A 15,310-nucleotide genomic window follows, 5' to 3' on the forward strand; every position below is an offset into this window, starting at 1 on the left:
GACAGGCACGTAACTGCCTAAATACTACAGCGTCTCCAGAACAGTCTCTCACATGTGGGATCCTACTGTGTTTCATTGTCAGTTTTTATTCTGATGAGTGAAGGTTTGAGACTGGATTGTTATTATGGTTGTTTTAGATAGTGAAATATCACGACATAGTGTTAACTCCACTGGGGTATAAATGGAAAAACCTAGTGTTGTTCTTACATCACAGATTATTTCCATGAGGTGAGCAAAATAAAGCTGTATCTGTCCACCAGAAAAAAAATTCCCACAACTTATTTTTTAAAATTATTTTTTCAAAGCTTCTTTGTTTTCTTTTAGTAATCTCTACACCCAACGTGGGGCTCGAACTCATGACCCCAAGATCAAGAGTTGTATGCTCTTCCTATTGAGCCAGCCAGGTGCCCCAAATTCCTACATTTTTAAAAAAAGATTTTATTTATTCATGAGAGACACACAGAGAGGCAGAGATACAAGCAGAGGGAGAAGCAGGCTCCGTGCAGGGAGCCTGACGCGGGACTCGATCCCGTGACCCCAGGATCACACCCTGAGCCGAAGGCAGAGGCTAAACTGCTGAGCCCACCCAGGGATCCCAAATTCCCACATTTTAAGTGGGACCTTGAAAGAAGGCTGTTTCCTGCACAGAAGTGCCCATAGTATATTTCCATAAATAATTCTTAAATGAGTAAATGAAGAAATTATGGCCTGGAGGCTCATTTAATACCATCATGTTATTGCCTCACATTTAAAAAATGTTCAAATATGTTCACATCTGTTCTTCTGCTGACACTCAGTATTTGATGAAAAGTGGTCTTGAGGTAGTTCTGGGAGCACTGCTGGAACCGTGCGGTGCCCAGGCTGTGGCCTCCTTGCCCACAGCTTGCATTTGCTCCCTGGCATGTACAAGGGGACATAGTAAGGACCAGCCCTAGATCACCATCCTTAGCTTTTCTGAAAAGGATGTGACATCATGAAGTATCCTCCTCTGACAAACCCAGGGAGCTACTTCTTCCAATCTTTGCACAGCTCATAGGACATGCGATGTCACATTGCCTCCCGGGAAGCTTATAGCCCCTAGGAGGTCACCAGGTGTGGGAAAGTCATACAGGTGTGGGGAAAGTCATAGTCTGCAGGGGTTTTTTTTTATTTTTTATTTTTTTTAGATTTTATTTATTTATTCATGAGACACAGAGAGAGAGGCAGAGACACAGGCAGAGGGAGAAGCAGGCTCCTTGCAGGGACCCTGATGTGGGACTCGATCACCAAACTGGGATCACGCCCTGAGCCAAAGGCAGACGCTCAACCGCTGAGCCACCCAGGAGTCCCATATAGTCTGCAGTTTTACCTCTTTTTAGACTCCCCTCTGTTCCCAGTCTGGAACAGTCTTTTTTTTTTTTTTTTTCCTTACATTCCATTTAAAACTTAGGTTCTGTCATTGTAGTTCATGGATTCCTATAAACAGACCTAATTCCCTTTTGGAAGAAAAGACAGCATAACAGTTCACTGAGAAATTCCTAATATGCCAACTACATGCCTTGAAGTAAAGGAATTCTCTCTTTGAGCAGGGTTTTTTTCTCTCCTTGCAGATTTTTTGGGTCGGACAGAGATCCGTGTGGCCGACATCAAGAAGGACCAGGGTTCCAAGGGTCCAGTTACAAAGTGTCTCCTGCTACACGAAGTTCCCACAGGAGAGATTGTGGTCCGCTTGGACCTGCAGCTGTTTGATGAGCCATAGGGAAGTGGGCCCAGGCTGTGCTTGGCAAAGTTCCAGCCCCAGGCGGCAGATGCAATCTGGAAAAATGCATTGCTTCCCTTAGACCTCCGTTTGACGTTCAGCCACAGGGCAACGAGACAGTGAAGACAGGCCCCTCAAAACTTCTAGGAATAATTCTCGACAATCCTTCCCCCACCCCCAAACAATTTCCCACTTTATGAAACAAAACTGTGTCTTCCTTAGTCCCCACTTCTGGTCTCATCATGGCTTCTAGGGGCTTTGAAATCCCATAGCCCCCAGCTAGATTCGATTGGGAATCTGGCCCATTCCTGGGCCTGAGGCGTGGGTCTGGTTTATAGATTTATAAATGCAATGTCTGGATTTTTGGAGAACTCATGTAACGCTACTTCTTATCTCCACCAGTCCCTGAATAGGCCCTTTGATCTATGACGCCTAGTCCGTCGTGCGTTTAGAAATAATTATGAAGGTCCTGCCGCTGCTCCAGAATCTCACTCCCCTACTGGGACCTTATTGGAAATGCTGCCCTGGATATGATCCCTCGGGGAGATGGTCTCCTGATCAGACGATGCGCTAGCTCTTTGAAGAGCTGGTCCATGGAAGATTCTAGCAGGTGCATTGTTAGAGCCATTCCAGTCCCCTCCAGGTCTTTTTATTGATAGATGTCAATGAGAACTATCACTAGCTACTATCAGGTGATTGAGTATTGATTTCCAGCATGATTGGAAGACGGTTAAGGAAGTTTGTTACCTACAAAGTTGTACTCTGCTGGATTAGATCACCACAGGTCACCTGAAAGGCTGCTTTACAATATCATTGGGTCCTGGTTGCCAGCCCAGTTGGAAAATTCTCTTTGCCTTGGAGGTCCTATGATGTTTCATGACAAGAGTCATTGCTGGTGACCAGCTTTGAGCCCATTTTTGCTTGAGTGTGGCGGATCCTAATTGTCATGGGAAATCCCAGCAGCCGTATTTGGTGTGTTCCCAAGAAAGACGTCCCCAAGATGTGAAAAAAGGAAAGTGACAATTTGGAAGTGGGGTGGAAAGATGTGAAGGAACTCCATCATGTGGTGGCGGGAAGGCTCTAGGAGCATCCAAGCCTCACAAATCTGGGGAGGAAGACCTAAGACTCTCCCGTCCTCTTCCGCACACAACCAACCTCTCAGTAATGGAAATACACGTGCTTGTTGCCAGAGTCGGGAGTGTATGACCCTGTGCCAAGCTGGTTTGAGTTCTTTGATCCCCCGCCCCCCACCCCCTCCTTAAATGCCGGGAGATAGGCTGGTTAACTAGGTAGTAACTTGATTTGCTAATGAAAAGTGTTGGGATCGTCTTTTGTTCGCATGTGACTGTCCTCCTAATCCCAGTTCGTCGTGGTCATGAAATGTTCTTTGCATGTTCTCTTGGCACTGGAGTCTAGCTTTCCTGTGTTAGACGGTGTTCTCTCTGATTGTAGGTCCTTAGCATCTAACTAGGGCTGTAGAAGTGCTTTTATAGACGGTAGCATCAACATAGTGGCCGAGTCCCCACTTTGCGGAGAACTGAATGCGTAGTGTCATAATTTCCCATAAGAGCCCTGTCATATTTCAAGCAATTTTTAAAACGTGTGTGTGTGTGTGTGTTAGAAGGGGCAACAAAGTTTACATTTCATACTTTTAAGAAACACTTTATTATTTATTTATTGAAGATAGTGTAGACTTTTGTATCGAGAACAACAGACAAGTATTTTTTAAAACAGACACACCCTTTAGTTAGAAACTTTCAACTGAGCACTGTTACAGACCAAGTCTAACTTCAGGCATGCATTTGTTTACCACTTCCCAGAAGAAAATACGGTTAGAATTACCTTACGTTTATATTTTTTGACGTTGTTAAGAAACTGTGTGAGATTAAATCTATAAATAGACATACAACTCATGCGCTCCTATTTCTATAACCAATCCAGTTTGTTCAGTGTATTATACGAAGGCCATGCTCTAGGGTAGAGACCAAATGTATGTGGTGTGTAAATGGGGTAGTCCTGAATCACCATTCCGATCCCTTTCCTTCTGGGAGGAAAAGACCTTTTTTCTTCACTGGCTTTCTTTCTGTGTCGTGCTGGTCGTCACTGTTTATGCAGGTAGGATGTGATGTGAACAGTAACAAGCATCTTGTAACCCTTGTAGGTCTGCGAGGTCACCCTCTCACAGCGTCCCATTATCAGAATTAATGTGGCATGAAAAAGCAGTATGTGAGTCTTTTCCCCAAGTGACACTATATAGAGCATCTGAGATGCTCCTCCGGGGTAGCAGCTCTGGATCGGTGTCCTTGCGCTCGCTGGCGTAATTTGTACTGTGACCCAGCCTATTTGTGGGTGAGTTAATCTGCCCCTCGGATCCAGCTGTGACTCAGCAGTCATGTTGGGGGGCTAGAGACGCGTGGGCAGTGCATGGGGTCTCTTTGACCTCTATTCCTTCGCTTCTGCTTTGTTGGCTGCCTGGGCTAAAATTCATAGAGATGAAATGTCTCTTTCCAATAAGCGATCTGCTTCCTAGCTCTTTGCTTCTTAGATGCCGGGTTTCTGTAGGCCACTGTATCCTGGCATCCTGACCCCGGCCCTCCAGACGCCCCTGCAAGCTTCCTTTCTTCTCTGAGCCACATTGACCTCCTCTAGCCCAGCAAGGGGCTTTTCTGCTCACAGGCTGTGTGCTGAGAACAGGAGCCCTTGGACTGGAGCTTTTTGTAGAATAGCTTTCCTAAAGGGACAATCCATATATCAGTCCCTCTGGGGCAGGGCTTCTCTGGGTGACACTGTCTCCCCTGGCAGGCAGGCAGGCAGGCAGGCAGGCAGGGAGGGAGGGAGGCAGGGAGGGAGGGAGGCAGCATCTCCTGGAACCAGGAGAGCCTGGAGGGTGTTTTACACTCAGATCCCAAGCTTGCCTGACTCCAGAAGGGGGGCTCTTCTAGGCTAGGGTCACCAGGGATGCTTGAGAAATTGGGCCAGGTTTCCTTATCTGATTGCTTGGATAATGTGTCTCTGTCCTCCGATGGCAGAGGAGAGAGCTGTGCTCCAAAGAACATTAATGTTAAAAGGGACTTCTTTTTCCTCTTTGCTTTTTGAACAACTTGAGCATGAACTTAAAGTATGTGAAAGTAACTGATTTCATCCAGTGGAGTAGCACGGAATTTGAAAAAAAAAAAAAACATCAGAAAGTGGGTAGATCGATCACTTGCATCTTGGTGACCTTGGTAACCAACCCCCTGGTGTCTTTTGGGGTGGGAATGAGGTCAGGGGATGGGGTGCTGGAGCCACCGGAGAAGGATGATTGCAGGCCTGCCGTCTAAGACCAGGCAAGAGGGCTGTCTCTCCAGGAGCTTGGCTGGTGCGATCATAAGCCACTGACCATACAGAGAAGGAGTGTTCTAGAATCCCAGGGGATTAGAGAAGAGGGGAATGGATGAGGTGCTTCAGGTTTTATTCAGAAGGCTGGAGATTTGGGAATATATTTTAGAGTTTGCCAACACTTTGTATGGGGAGAAAAAGACAATCTCTACCCCAGATAGTTTTTGCTAGTTGGGTGGGCCGGTTCATAAGAAGAAAATCTGTTACTGTGCGGAACAACTTGAAGAATTTCCATTGGAAACAGCTAGTGGGTTTTAAATTTTATTTCATGGGCTTTCTTTCCTTTTATTTTCTTTTGACTGCCTTCTCTTTTGAGGTTGGAGGTGAATTTTACCGCAAACGCCAGCACTTTGAAACGGACACCTGCGTACTTGAGAGGTGCAGAGTGGGTTCAGACTCGAGGTGAACATGAGGTCAGCAGGGGGTCTGCTTACTCGGGATGGACTTGCTCCATGAGTTTAGAGCCCCCCAAGCCGGAAGGGAGAAGGCGAGGGGAGGAAAATGAAATATCCTGGATGCTCCTCCTCTGCCTTCAGGTGTAGAGGCCTGAGTTCCCACCAGGGAAAGGCATAGTTGGAGGCACCAGAAACTAAGGACACGGTGCAGGCCTCAGACGCTGTGGTCGGAGCAGCCCTATGAGGTACTTGGTAAAAGTGACACCTCCGGTTTGCACCCTGGAAGGCAACGCCTCCTTCTCTCATACCCCGAGGTGCCGAAATGCCCCTTCCTGCCGGGAATGGCCCGGGTCAGCAGCCAGGACTCTCCTGGCAGTGCTCCGAGCCATGTTTTGTGGGGGCTGCTTCATATCCTATCAATCAAGTTGGCATGTTTATCGTACTTGGAAAACAGCCATGTATTTCACATTGAGGAAAGGAAAGTTCTGGAACTCCCATTCCCTCACCTCACCTGGTGTCAGATCCAGGGTGTGTTTGTAGGTCATCCAGCTCAATTAAGGTACCTAACCTGATACCTGTAGCGCCAGAATCGATTCCTGACAAGCAGGGAAATCTTACTCCACGTGAAGGATAGAAACGTCTAACAGCTCTCTGTCTTGGGAGCATTAAAGCCCAGAGGCCCACGTGTTGGGCTCTGTTAGTAACAGAGCCAGTGATACTAATAGTACATGTTCATCCAGGGAGTCCCCATCCTGCTCCAGAGCCCTGTCCTAGGGACTGGGAGGTGGGCAGGGGGTCCTGCCTCTGTGGCTTTTGTGGCCTGCTTGTGGATCTGATTTTAAGCTATTTGAAAAATACCCAAGCTTATAAAAATTCACCTCCCCCCCTAAATAATCATATCAGTGACGTGCAGATCAGCTCCTAAGACAAGAGGAACCCTCATTACTCCGGCCTTGGGGGACCAGATAACACACACATAATCATTTTTGTGGGCACTATGTGTGGTTGTCATATTTCGGGTAAATTTGCCCCAATTGTATGTCAGGGCTTTTGTGGGTCGTTTTTTTTTTTTTTTTTTTCTTTTTTTTTGTGAGTCGTTTTTAACAGGCTTCTGTTCTACTTTCTATACCAGCTTCTGTTGTTCAGCTCCTCTGACTAGTGTGACTATCTTAGTGTTCAAAGCCCACCAAGTAAAACCGTGTCCAGAGGTGGGCTCATTTGGTCAACCTTCAAAAAAAAAAAAAAAAAAAAGTGAACCTTTCTCTGATACTTCCTGAGAATTAACCAGTAACCAGGGTTTCTTCTTTTTATGCAGTAGGAGGAATGGAGATTTTTTTTTTTCTTCTCGGAACACTGGTTTTTTTGTACTTTTGTCGTTCAAAAAAAAATAACATTCCTGTGTGGCTGTGTTTCTAAAACTCGGTTCCTTTGCATTTCTCCTCTTAGGCGCAAATGGCTTTCTTCCTCCTGTTTCTCCATCTAAGAAGATGGGGGGCCGCGGGCCTGGAGGGTGGTCGGGGAACCTGGGCCGAGTCTGATGGGGGAAGCCCGTGCTGCCCCCACTGTGGCCGCCAAGGGGCGATCTCCAGCTGGAGACCTTGGGGTCCCCGGGGTGTGACTGTGCTCGCGGGGCCACCCCGGGGCCCGCCCGTGGGTGGGGAGGGCAGGACGTGGGCCCAGAGCCAGCACCCACAGGGTACCTAGTGACCCTGTGCCTCCCCCTGGGCCGGGGTGTTCAGCGTGCCCCCGTTTGTGAGAGCTCCTGAGGTCCACCCCAGGGGTCTCAGGTGTAAGTTGGGGGTGTCCCCCACTGTCTGCCCACCCCCAGGAGGCGCCCTCTCCCACAGGGGCCCTAGGGGTCAGGCCTCCTCTACTGGGATTGGATAATAGAGTCTCTGTTTTTCTTAAAAAGATTTTATTTACTCATTTTTTAAAAAGATGCTATTTATTTATTCATGAGAGACACACAGAGAGAGGCAGAGACACAGGCAGAGGGATAAGCAGGCTCCCTGCAAGGAGCAGGATGCGGGATTCGATCTGAGGACCCTGGGATCAAGGCCTGGGCTGAAGACAGATGCCCAACCACTGAGCCACCCAAGTGTCCCTCCTGGGAGACTAGGACTTGCCAAATTTCAGATGCAGAGGATTGGTGGGGGTGGGGGTGGGGGTGGAGGTGGGGCATGCAGAAGCTCATGGCGTGGTGTGTGTGAGAGCGTATGAGAGTGTGTGCGCACGTGTATGGTGTGTGTAAGAGTGTGAGTGTGATGTGTGAGGATGTCTGGTATATGTGTGTGTGGTGTGAGTATGGTATGTGTGGGAGAGTGTGTGGTCTGGGGTGTATGTGGTGTGTGTGTGTGTGTGTGTGTGAATGTATAACAGGGTGTGTGGGGTGTGTGAGCAGAGTGTGAGTGTATGACCATATCTGTGGTGTGCGGGACGGTGTGGTGTGTGACACTGTGTGTGGCATGCGTGTGAGAGTGTAGGTTGTGTGTGTGGCCTGTGAGAGGAGCGTGTGAGTGTGACGGCGTGTGTGATGTGTCTAAATGTGTGTGGTGTGTATGTGAGAGTGAGCGTGCGGTGTGTGAGAGGATAGTCTGAGTGTGAGTGTGGGACTGCGGTGTGTGTGAGAGTGTGATACGTGTGTGGTGTGTGTGATGTGTGTGTGGCGTGTCCATGATACGTGTGTGCGTGTGTGTGTGCACCAGGGGAAATGAAGATATGTAGATCGAACAAGGACACAGATTGGTCTCACACTCCCGCAGTCACACCCAGGACCCGCTACAAAATGAAAATTGGAGGCCTCGTGTTGAAAATTGTTAAGATTTTGAGGCGGTGACAGCAGAGACTTAGTGAATTTTGAGGGGGTGACAGCGGAGAGTTAAAGGAAGCGTGGGCCCTAGTGGGCACGTGGCCCCCCGGGACCGCACAGATCCTACACCCACGAAGCTGGCCCCGGGCACGCGGTATTTTCAGCTGGTTCTGGAAGCAGATGGGGCTTCATCTTCCATCCTCTTACTTGGTAAAGTCCTCCTGGCAGGTTGTGGAGCGCTGGGCTGACGATACTTTTTAAAATCCACTTTTATTTCACAGAAGCACAAACGGCCTAGACGCAAGGCCCTAGGTGACAGATGCGCCCCGGGCCCAGAGAGGGTGTCATCTGCTCATCCCTTGGCCCCTCACCCAGGCCGTTGCCACAAGGCACCCAGAGGCCTTGGAGTCTTTAACCCACTAATTTGAAATAAAACCCTTCCTTTTGATCTTTAGTTGGCCACCGAGGGCCTTTCTCCCCTTTCCTGGCAGGACAGACAGGCTTTTCGAGCCTCTGCCTTCAAAGGACCATCCAGGTGGCAGGAGAGGCAGGGAGGCTGGGACAAGGGCTCACGTCCCTTCCCCGGGGTCTGGGCTGCTTGGTCCGTGGCCACTCCCTGGAGAGAGAGCTGTAGGGTCCGCAGGTGGCTAGGGGTGCCTTTCCCTGGGAGGCAGGCCTTGCCTGTAGGATGGCATGGATGGCTTTGGAGCCGGCTGGGGTGGGGAGCCGGAGAAAACCCCACTGTGAGTAGCCTCGAGCTGTAGAAGGCCAGCTCCTGGGATTGACGCTCCTGCCGTGCCTGGCTGTCGCTTTCCCTCACAAAGCAGCTCCTTGTTTCTTTGTCTTGCACTGGGCTGGACGCCCCAAAACCTTTGCAGTTCTGCTTGCCCTTGGCAAATCAGCCTCGATTCTACACACACAGAGCAATAATCCTGTCTGTTTCCCAATTCTGTCTGGGATTATGAAGCCTGCTAAGTGAACATGTCACCAGAAAGTTGCACAGACACTGCAAACTCATCTTTGTGGGTGTGACTGCGTCCCTCTGAATGAAAGAGCAAATCATAGCTTTGTTTCTCCGTGTGCAATGCAATCTTCCAAACTACTGAGTGCTCAGAAAGTATTTTTCTGGGGGCATTTAATGAACATCGTGCTGGCATTATTTTTCCTGAACGAACATTTCGATGTGCATTTTACAAATCAACATCCTCAACATGTCACCTGCTAAATAGTCCCTGTGTCAGAACGTAGACATCCTGGCAAGAGCGTTGGTAATGGGATTTATTTTCACACGTGCGTTTCAAACACACGTTGCCAATAGCCCAAGTGTCTTTGAACTGTGAAGCCGACTTCAGACGTGGTGGGCTGAAACCCAGCTAGCTGAAGTCTATACCATCCCCCCCGGCCCCCTTCTTCCGACCCTTGGTAGCTCTGCGTAGATAGGGAAGTTGGCAACCATACAATTCATGTCGTATTGCCTTAGCTACATTAGCTCTGTACCCTCCCATCTCTAGGCGGTCAACATATGTGTAAATACGTGTATATAGATGAGAAATCTACAACAAAAAATGTCCTGTGTATGATAATCAGCTCTTGGCATCTGGTTTTCTGCATTTCTATACAGTTTCCAGCTAAGGAAAATGCAGAAATCTACTACATAAAGTGAAAAGGTTATGCTCTTCAAAAGGTTTGTCATGAAATCTCTGCTGTGTGTTTACGGGAATGTCCATGACTAAATGTATATACGGTATGCAAGAGGCTATGCTGGTAAATGTTGCATAAACTAACACAGATTCTGTAGTCAAAATATTTAACTTGTTATTGTAAAATGTGATTTGTCATGGAGAGATTATTTTTCTGTATGTATATGAGAGTATTTTAGGAATCTAATTTAAGTGCATAAAACTATAGAAAAAAAAATTAAAAACCTATTCCAGGAGTAGAAAACCTTTAATCAGATTACTTGGGTTCAGCCCAACTAAATTTCTTATATTAAAAAGAAAATCCAAGTTGTGTATTTTAGAAATTCAAGGAAGTCATTTGTGGGGCAGAGAATGTGATGAATTCATTTAAGGGAAATGGGTGGGTGTGAAAAAGATGACAAGCATCCTGTAGCCATGACCTCAGATGGGACCTTGGTGTTTCTTGAAAAACTGACTTGAACAGGTAACATTCTGGAGGGTGGTTGTGTCAGGAAGGACGAAGAGGCTTGAGAGCCTGTTTCCCATCAGATCCATGTGCCACAGAAGCTTCCATGAGTTCTGGCAGATTGGTCAGGAATTTGAGACTGAACCAAACATCCCTTAGAGAGTCCAGGACATGGGAGGGAGCCCCCCGGCCCCCACCCCAGCCCCCCGGCTTCCAGATCACCCTTTGCAGCTCTCTTTCTGGATAGATTCGGCGTATCCCTCTGGTGGGTCGAGTTTTCAATGACATTTTCTGGGGCATCTTCACCGTCTTCACCTGTTGCGGGGCCGGGTGGGTTGGCGAAGGCAGCTTGGAATTTCTGGGCCAAGCTGTTTCTGGGCACACCAAACAGGCGGTGCAGAGCAGCCTCCTTAGGTGCCTGTGTCCCTCCGATGTGGAGGTCCCAGGGCCAAGGGGTTTTCCTCCTCTTTCCCTTCCCGAAAAAAGGGCCAGAAGTCCAGGCTGCTTCTAGGGCACCGATGGCCGCCAGAAGTGTCCCTGCAGGCCACCTGTGGAAAGATGGCATACAAAGTCCCATGAAACTCAACATCTGAACCCCTGAGAGATGCATTCAGAAGTCATTGCAGGAGGTGGCAAGTGGGGGGGGGAGGGTCCAGCCTCCCCTGATAGACCGGAAGTGAGGCAGTGGAGAAAGTAGCCGGTTTCTGGTAAGATGGGGCCACCGCCTATGGGTCCCTGCCATGGGGAGCGTAGGGCCAGTGGCTTGCAGGCGTTTGCGGGGAGTGTGAGCCTTGGGTTTGCAAGACTTCTTTCAACAGTTAGCTGTCTGTTTCTTGATGCTGCTGACCAACCGTTGAATCCCTTTCTGATAAGCGTGAGATTGGGGAACACTGGAGTCCACGTGACTTCTGGGACCTCAGGGGCGGGGAGCTGTGATTTCTGGAAGCTTCTTGGAATCTGTTGAGTCCTACAAGGAACCTGCAAGGAACTATGTGGATGGGTCATACAAGTTCCTGCAAGGAGCCATGTGGATGTAACCGACTCTGTTCCCAAAGATGGAGCCGCTCAGAGATCTCCTGGTGCAGGCTCGGCCTGGGGGGGCCATCCCAGGCCAGCCTGCAGAACCAGTCGAGCTCTGGTCCATCTGCCCAGCACAGGGGCCGACCTTTCTCAGCACCGCGCCCTCTTGGCTGGGGTAGCAAGAGGGCTGTGAGTAGGAACGAGTCAGCCAGTCAGCTGCTTCTTGGGCCCTAGTTGTTTTGAAATTTGGGGGGACAGGACAAGCCAGAGAGTGAGGGTCCCGCCCAGCCGCGCTTGCAAGTCACTCCTGTTAGCCTTTACTCGTTTGGGAAAGAATGTATCAGTCTGACACGAGTCCCTTGTGTTTTAGTGACAAATGGGTCACAGAGCTGGTGGCATAGTGTCCCCCTCACAGCCCTTCCCCGGCAGGGGGCTGGGCGTGGGGGAGAGACCAGGCCACCCCCCACCCCTCCATGGACGTCCTGTTGACTGTACTATACTTCTGTTGCTGAATAATGGTACTGTTTAATTTTCCATGGAAGGGAGACTATATTGTCTAATACGCAATGTCAATGGAGTTCTAAAAAATTATTAGACTCTATTATAAATTGAAGAATTATGTATTTGTCTAAGGTTTGATGAAGCGGGGCCAAATTATGAGGTTGCTTCCGTTTGTTGTTTAAAAGAAGCTGGAGTTAGTTCTGCTGTTCAAACGTTCCTTTGGCACCTTACTATGTATGAGATGGTAAATTTTATGGATTCAGACTTACGGTAACTGATTTTTTTTCCCTTAAACCAGGAGCAACATCGGTACAGATTGCTAGTCCTATGTATCTTGAAAAAAGAACACTCTCTTCGAAACAGCTCTGTGTTCATTTTGACCTGGATGGTTTACATTCACATGGTTCATGAATAAAACGAGAAAGCCAACCCTGTCACGGTGGATTATTTCGAGTTCTTTCTGCCCCACCTCCTTTCTTTTTTTTTTTTTTTTTCCCCACCTCCTTTCTGAGCAGACAGGAAACAGGCCGCTTGGCAAATGGCTTCTCTTCCTGGGCACTTCCTTCTCCCACAGATAAGGTGGTTGTCGTGGAAGGAAAACCGTGCAAAAGCAAAGTAAAAAAAAAAAAAAACAACAAAAAAAAACAAAAACCAAAAAACCAAACTGAACCAACAACCCCTCCCACACAGATGTCAGTACCAAGTAGAACTCAATTTCCCAGTACTGACTACTTCTGGGAACTGGAGAAGTCAGTGAGGTGCAACAGAAGGAACACAGGGGCACTGACAGGGGAGCATAAGGCTGAGATTGTCTTACAAAGACATTCGGAGGATCACTCTGGCTTTCCGAGAAGTTTCCCACATAAACAACTCGTCAGAACCTTGAGTTCCAACTCTGGGAGCCATTAGCAAACCCAGCACTGAATTTTGTTGTTATCTAAATTTATAGCATTTTCTTCTGTTTTTTTTTTTTTTTTTTTTTAAGATTTTAAAAATTTATTTATCCATGAGAGACACAGAGAGAGAGAGAGAGGCAGAGACACAGGCAGAGGGAGAAGCAGGCTCCATTCAGGGAGCCCGACGTGGGATTCGATCCCAGGTCTCCAGGATCAGGCCCTGGGCCAAAGGTGGCGCTAAACCACTGAGCCACCCGGGCTGCCCTGATTGGGTTTTAAGGTAATTCCTCCCTATTTCATCACTGATTTCTCTGATGATGAACCAGTCCTTTAAGCTGTCTGGCTGGCTTGAACACCAGCTGACATGTTACAACACGTTAAAAAATTTTGCACACTAACATAGTGTGTTTTCACCCTTTTTAAACCAGGAGGCCCCATTTTTGATCAATGTAAAAATCCTACTCCCTTTCCCTTGGTTTCTTGAGGTTTCAAAAATAAATTAAACATCATCATAAACACAGAAAATAATGCATTTCTTTTCCAAACGACACCTAGTTCTCTTTGAGATTGACAAGGTCTCCTTTTGCACAAATTGGAGGGTAAAAGGAATCACTGGTATAAAACATGTTGAATGGATACCTATTTAACCCAACTTAGGAGCCAGCATAATCAAGGAGCTATTTTATTCTAGAATATTTATTGTTTTTTTCTCATTATAGAAGTAATATTTGTTAACACAGAAAATTCAGCAAACAGAAAAGCACAAAGGCAATAAAATTGATGGTGATATCCTTCCACACAAAAATAAATGTTAACTTTTTAAAAAATATTTTATTTATTCATGAAAGAAACAGAGAGAGGCAGAGACACAGGCAGAGGGAGGAGCAGGCTCCCCACAGGGAGCCCGATGTGTGACCCGATCCCAGGACCCCAGGATCATGCCATGAGCCAAAGGCAGATGCTCAACCGCTGAGCCACCCGAAGGCCCAATGTTAACATTTTGATGCTATTCCTGTATTTTCTTGCTCCATGTGTGTGTTAGATGCTTTTTTTTTTAAATTTTTTTTAATTTTTATTTTTTTGTTAAGCCACATGGGGATCCAACTCACAACCCTGGGATCAAGACCTGAGCTGAAATCAAGAGTTGGACACTTAACCAACTGAGCCACCCAGGTGCCCCGAGATGCTACTTAATAGCTAATATTCACTGAGCACTTCCCTTATGCAAGGCAACATTCAATTACACAATTTAAATCTTTTCACTAATATTTTATTGATTGCTTTCTTTTACATCAGCTATATATATATTTTTTCACAACTTGATCTTTAAAGGGCTGCATAGTATCTCATTGTCTGAACGCATCCTAATTTATTTAAACAGCCTTGGATAGTTACATCTTTAGGTGGCTTTACATTTTTTTCCCCTCGTTTGAATACCATTGTACACAGATCTGTGGGTAGAGCACCCCATGGATGGTCTGATGATCACACAGGGCAGTATTTGAAAGCATTTCATCATTTCCCCTGTCTCTATGTGTTTAACCCACGGGAAGGTTGTTGGGTTTGATCTGAAGGATTTGGGCAGTGTTACAGCAAAAGGTTCTCCCAGAGATATTTTGTCCGTGAGCTGTCACCTTAGAAGCTTGTGGTTTTATAGTGTTTTACGTGTGTCATGCTCTGTCTAGCGCGGTGCGGGGCTGGCTGCAGTCAGGAGGCAAGGCAGGACGAAGGCAGACAGGGCTTGGGGGACCTGGGGTACTGGTCAGGTCACAGACTCAGCTGCTGGCACTGAGACCCAACATCCTGTGGCTTCAAAGAGAGAAGTTTATTTCTCTGTCTTAACAGCCCAGAGGTCCGAGGTCTGGCCGACCACGGTGGCCCTGGTCCTGAAGTCACTTGGCTCTCCCTTGGGGTGTGGTTGCTCCAGTCCCACTTTGTCATCTGCATGTAGCCAGAGGGAAAGGGGACCTCCTGAGGTCCCTGCGTGCTGGTTCCTCTGAGGTCTACCCAGGAAGACCCACACATCGTTTCCTCCCCTTGCTTGTCTGCTGGAGCTTCACGTCCTGGTCAGGGACTGCCAGGGACACTGGTAAATGTAGTCCCCAGCTAGGCCCAGCTAGAAGTTTGGTGACCAGATATTGGGGCCAACCAGCAGTCTGGGCACTCCTGGCTCCTGGGAAAGTACCAAGAGGCCCCGAAGTGGTGTCTCTCAGCTGTCAGGTGATTAGGTAGCTGGTTTGCCAGGAGGAAGCCAGAGTTTCAGACAAGCTGATGGTCAGGAGGGCAGTGTCGTGCCAGCTGGAGGGCATGCTGGTCCCAGCACCAGGGTGCAGGATGGCCCTGGGCCACACCATGTCCCTGCAGGGCTTCGGAAGCTGCAGTCATCCTGCCTCTGCCCACCCAGGGGTATTCCCTAGGAAGGGAATCG

General features: G+C 48.0%; 1 protein-coding gene across 2 annotated transcripts in view; it reads left to right on the plus strand.

Moving 5' to 3' along the window:
• Positions 1 to 7,659, plus strand: part of ITSN1 (intersectin 1) — a 216,349-nt gene extending 208,690 nt beyond the window's left edge. For both annotated transcript variants that reach the window (XM_038581402.1, XM_038581401.1), the window contains one exon: positions 1,590 to 7,659. In XM_038581402.1, the coding sequence (XP_038437330.1) occupies positions 1,590 to 1,738 (149 nt within the window). In that variant the 3' untranslated portion in view covers positions 1,739 to 7,659. The remainder of the gene's footprint in view (positions 1 to 1,589) is intronic.
• The last annotated feature ends 7,651 nt before the right edge of the window (positions 7,660 to 15,310 follow it).

Source organism: Canis lupus, chromosome 31 (assembly GCF_011100685.1).
Source record: "Canis lupus familiaris isolate Mischka breed German Shepherd chromosome 31, alternate assembly UU_Cfam_GSD_1.0, whole genome shotgun sequence".
NCBI classification, from domain to species: Eukaryota; Metazoa; Chordata; class Mammalia; order Carnivora; family Canidae; genus Canis; species Canis lupus.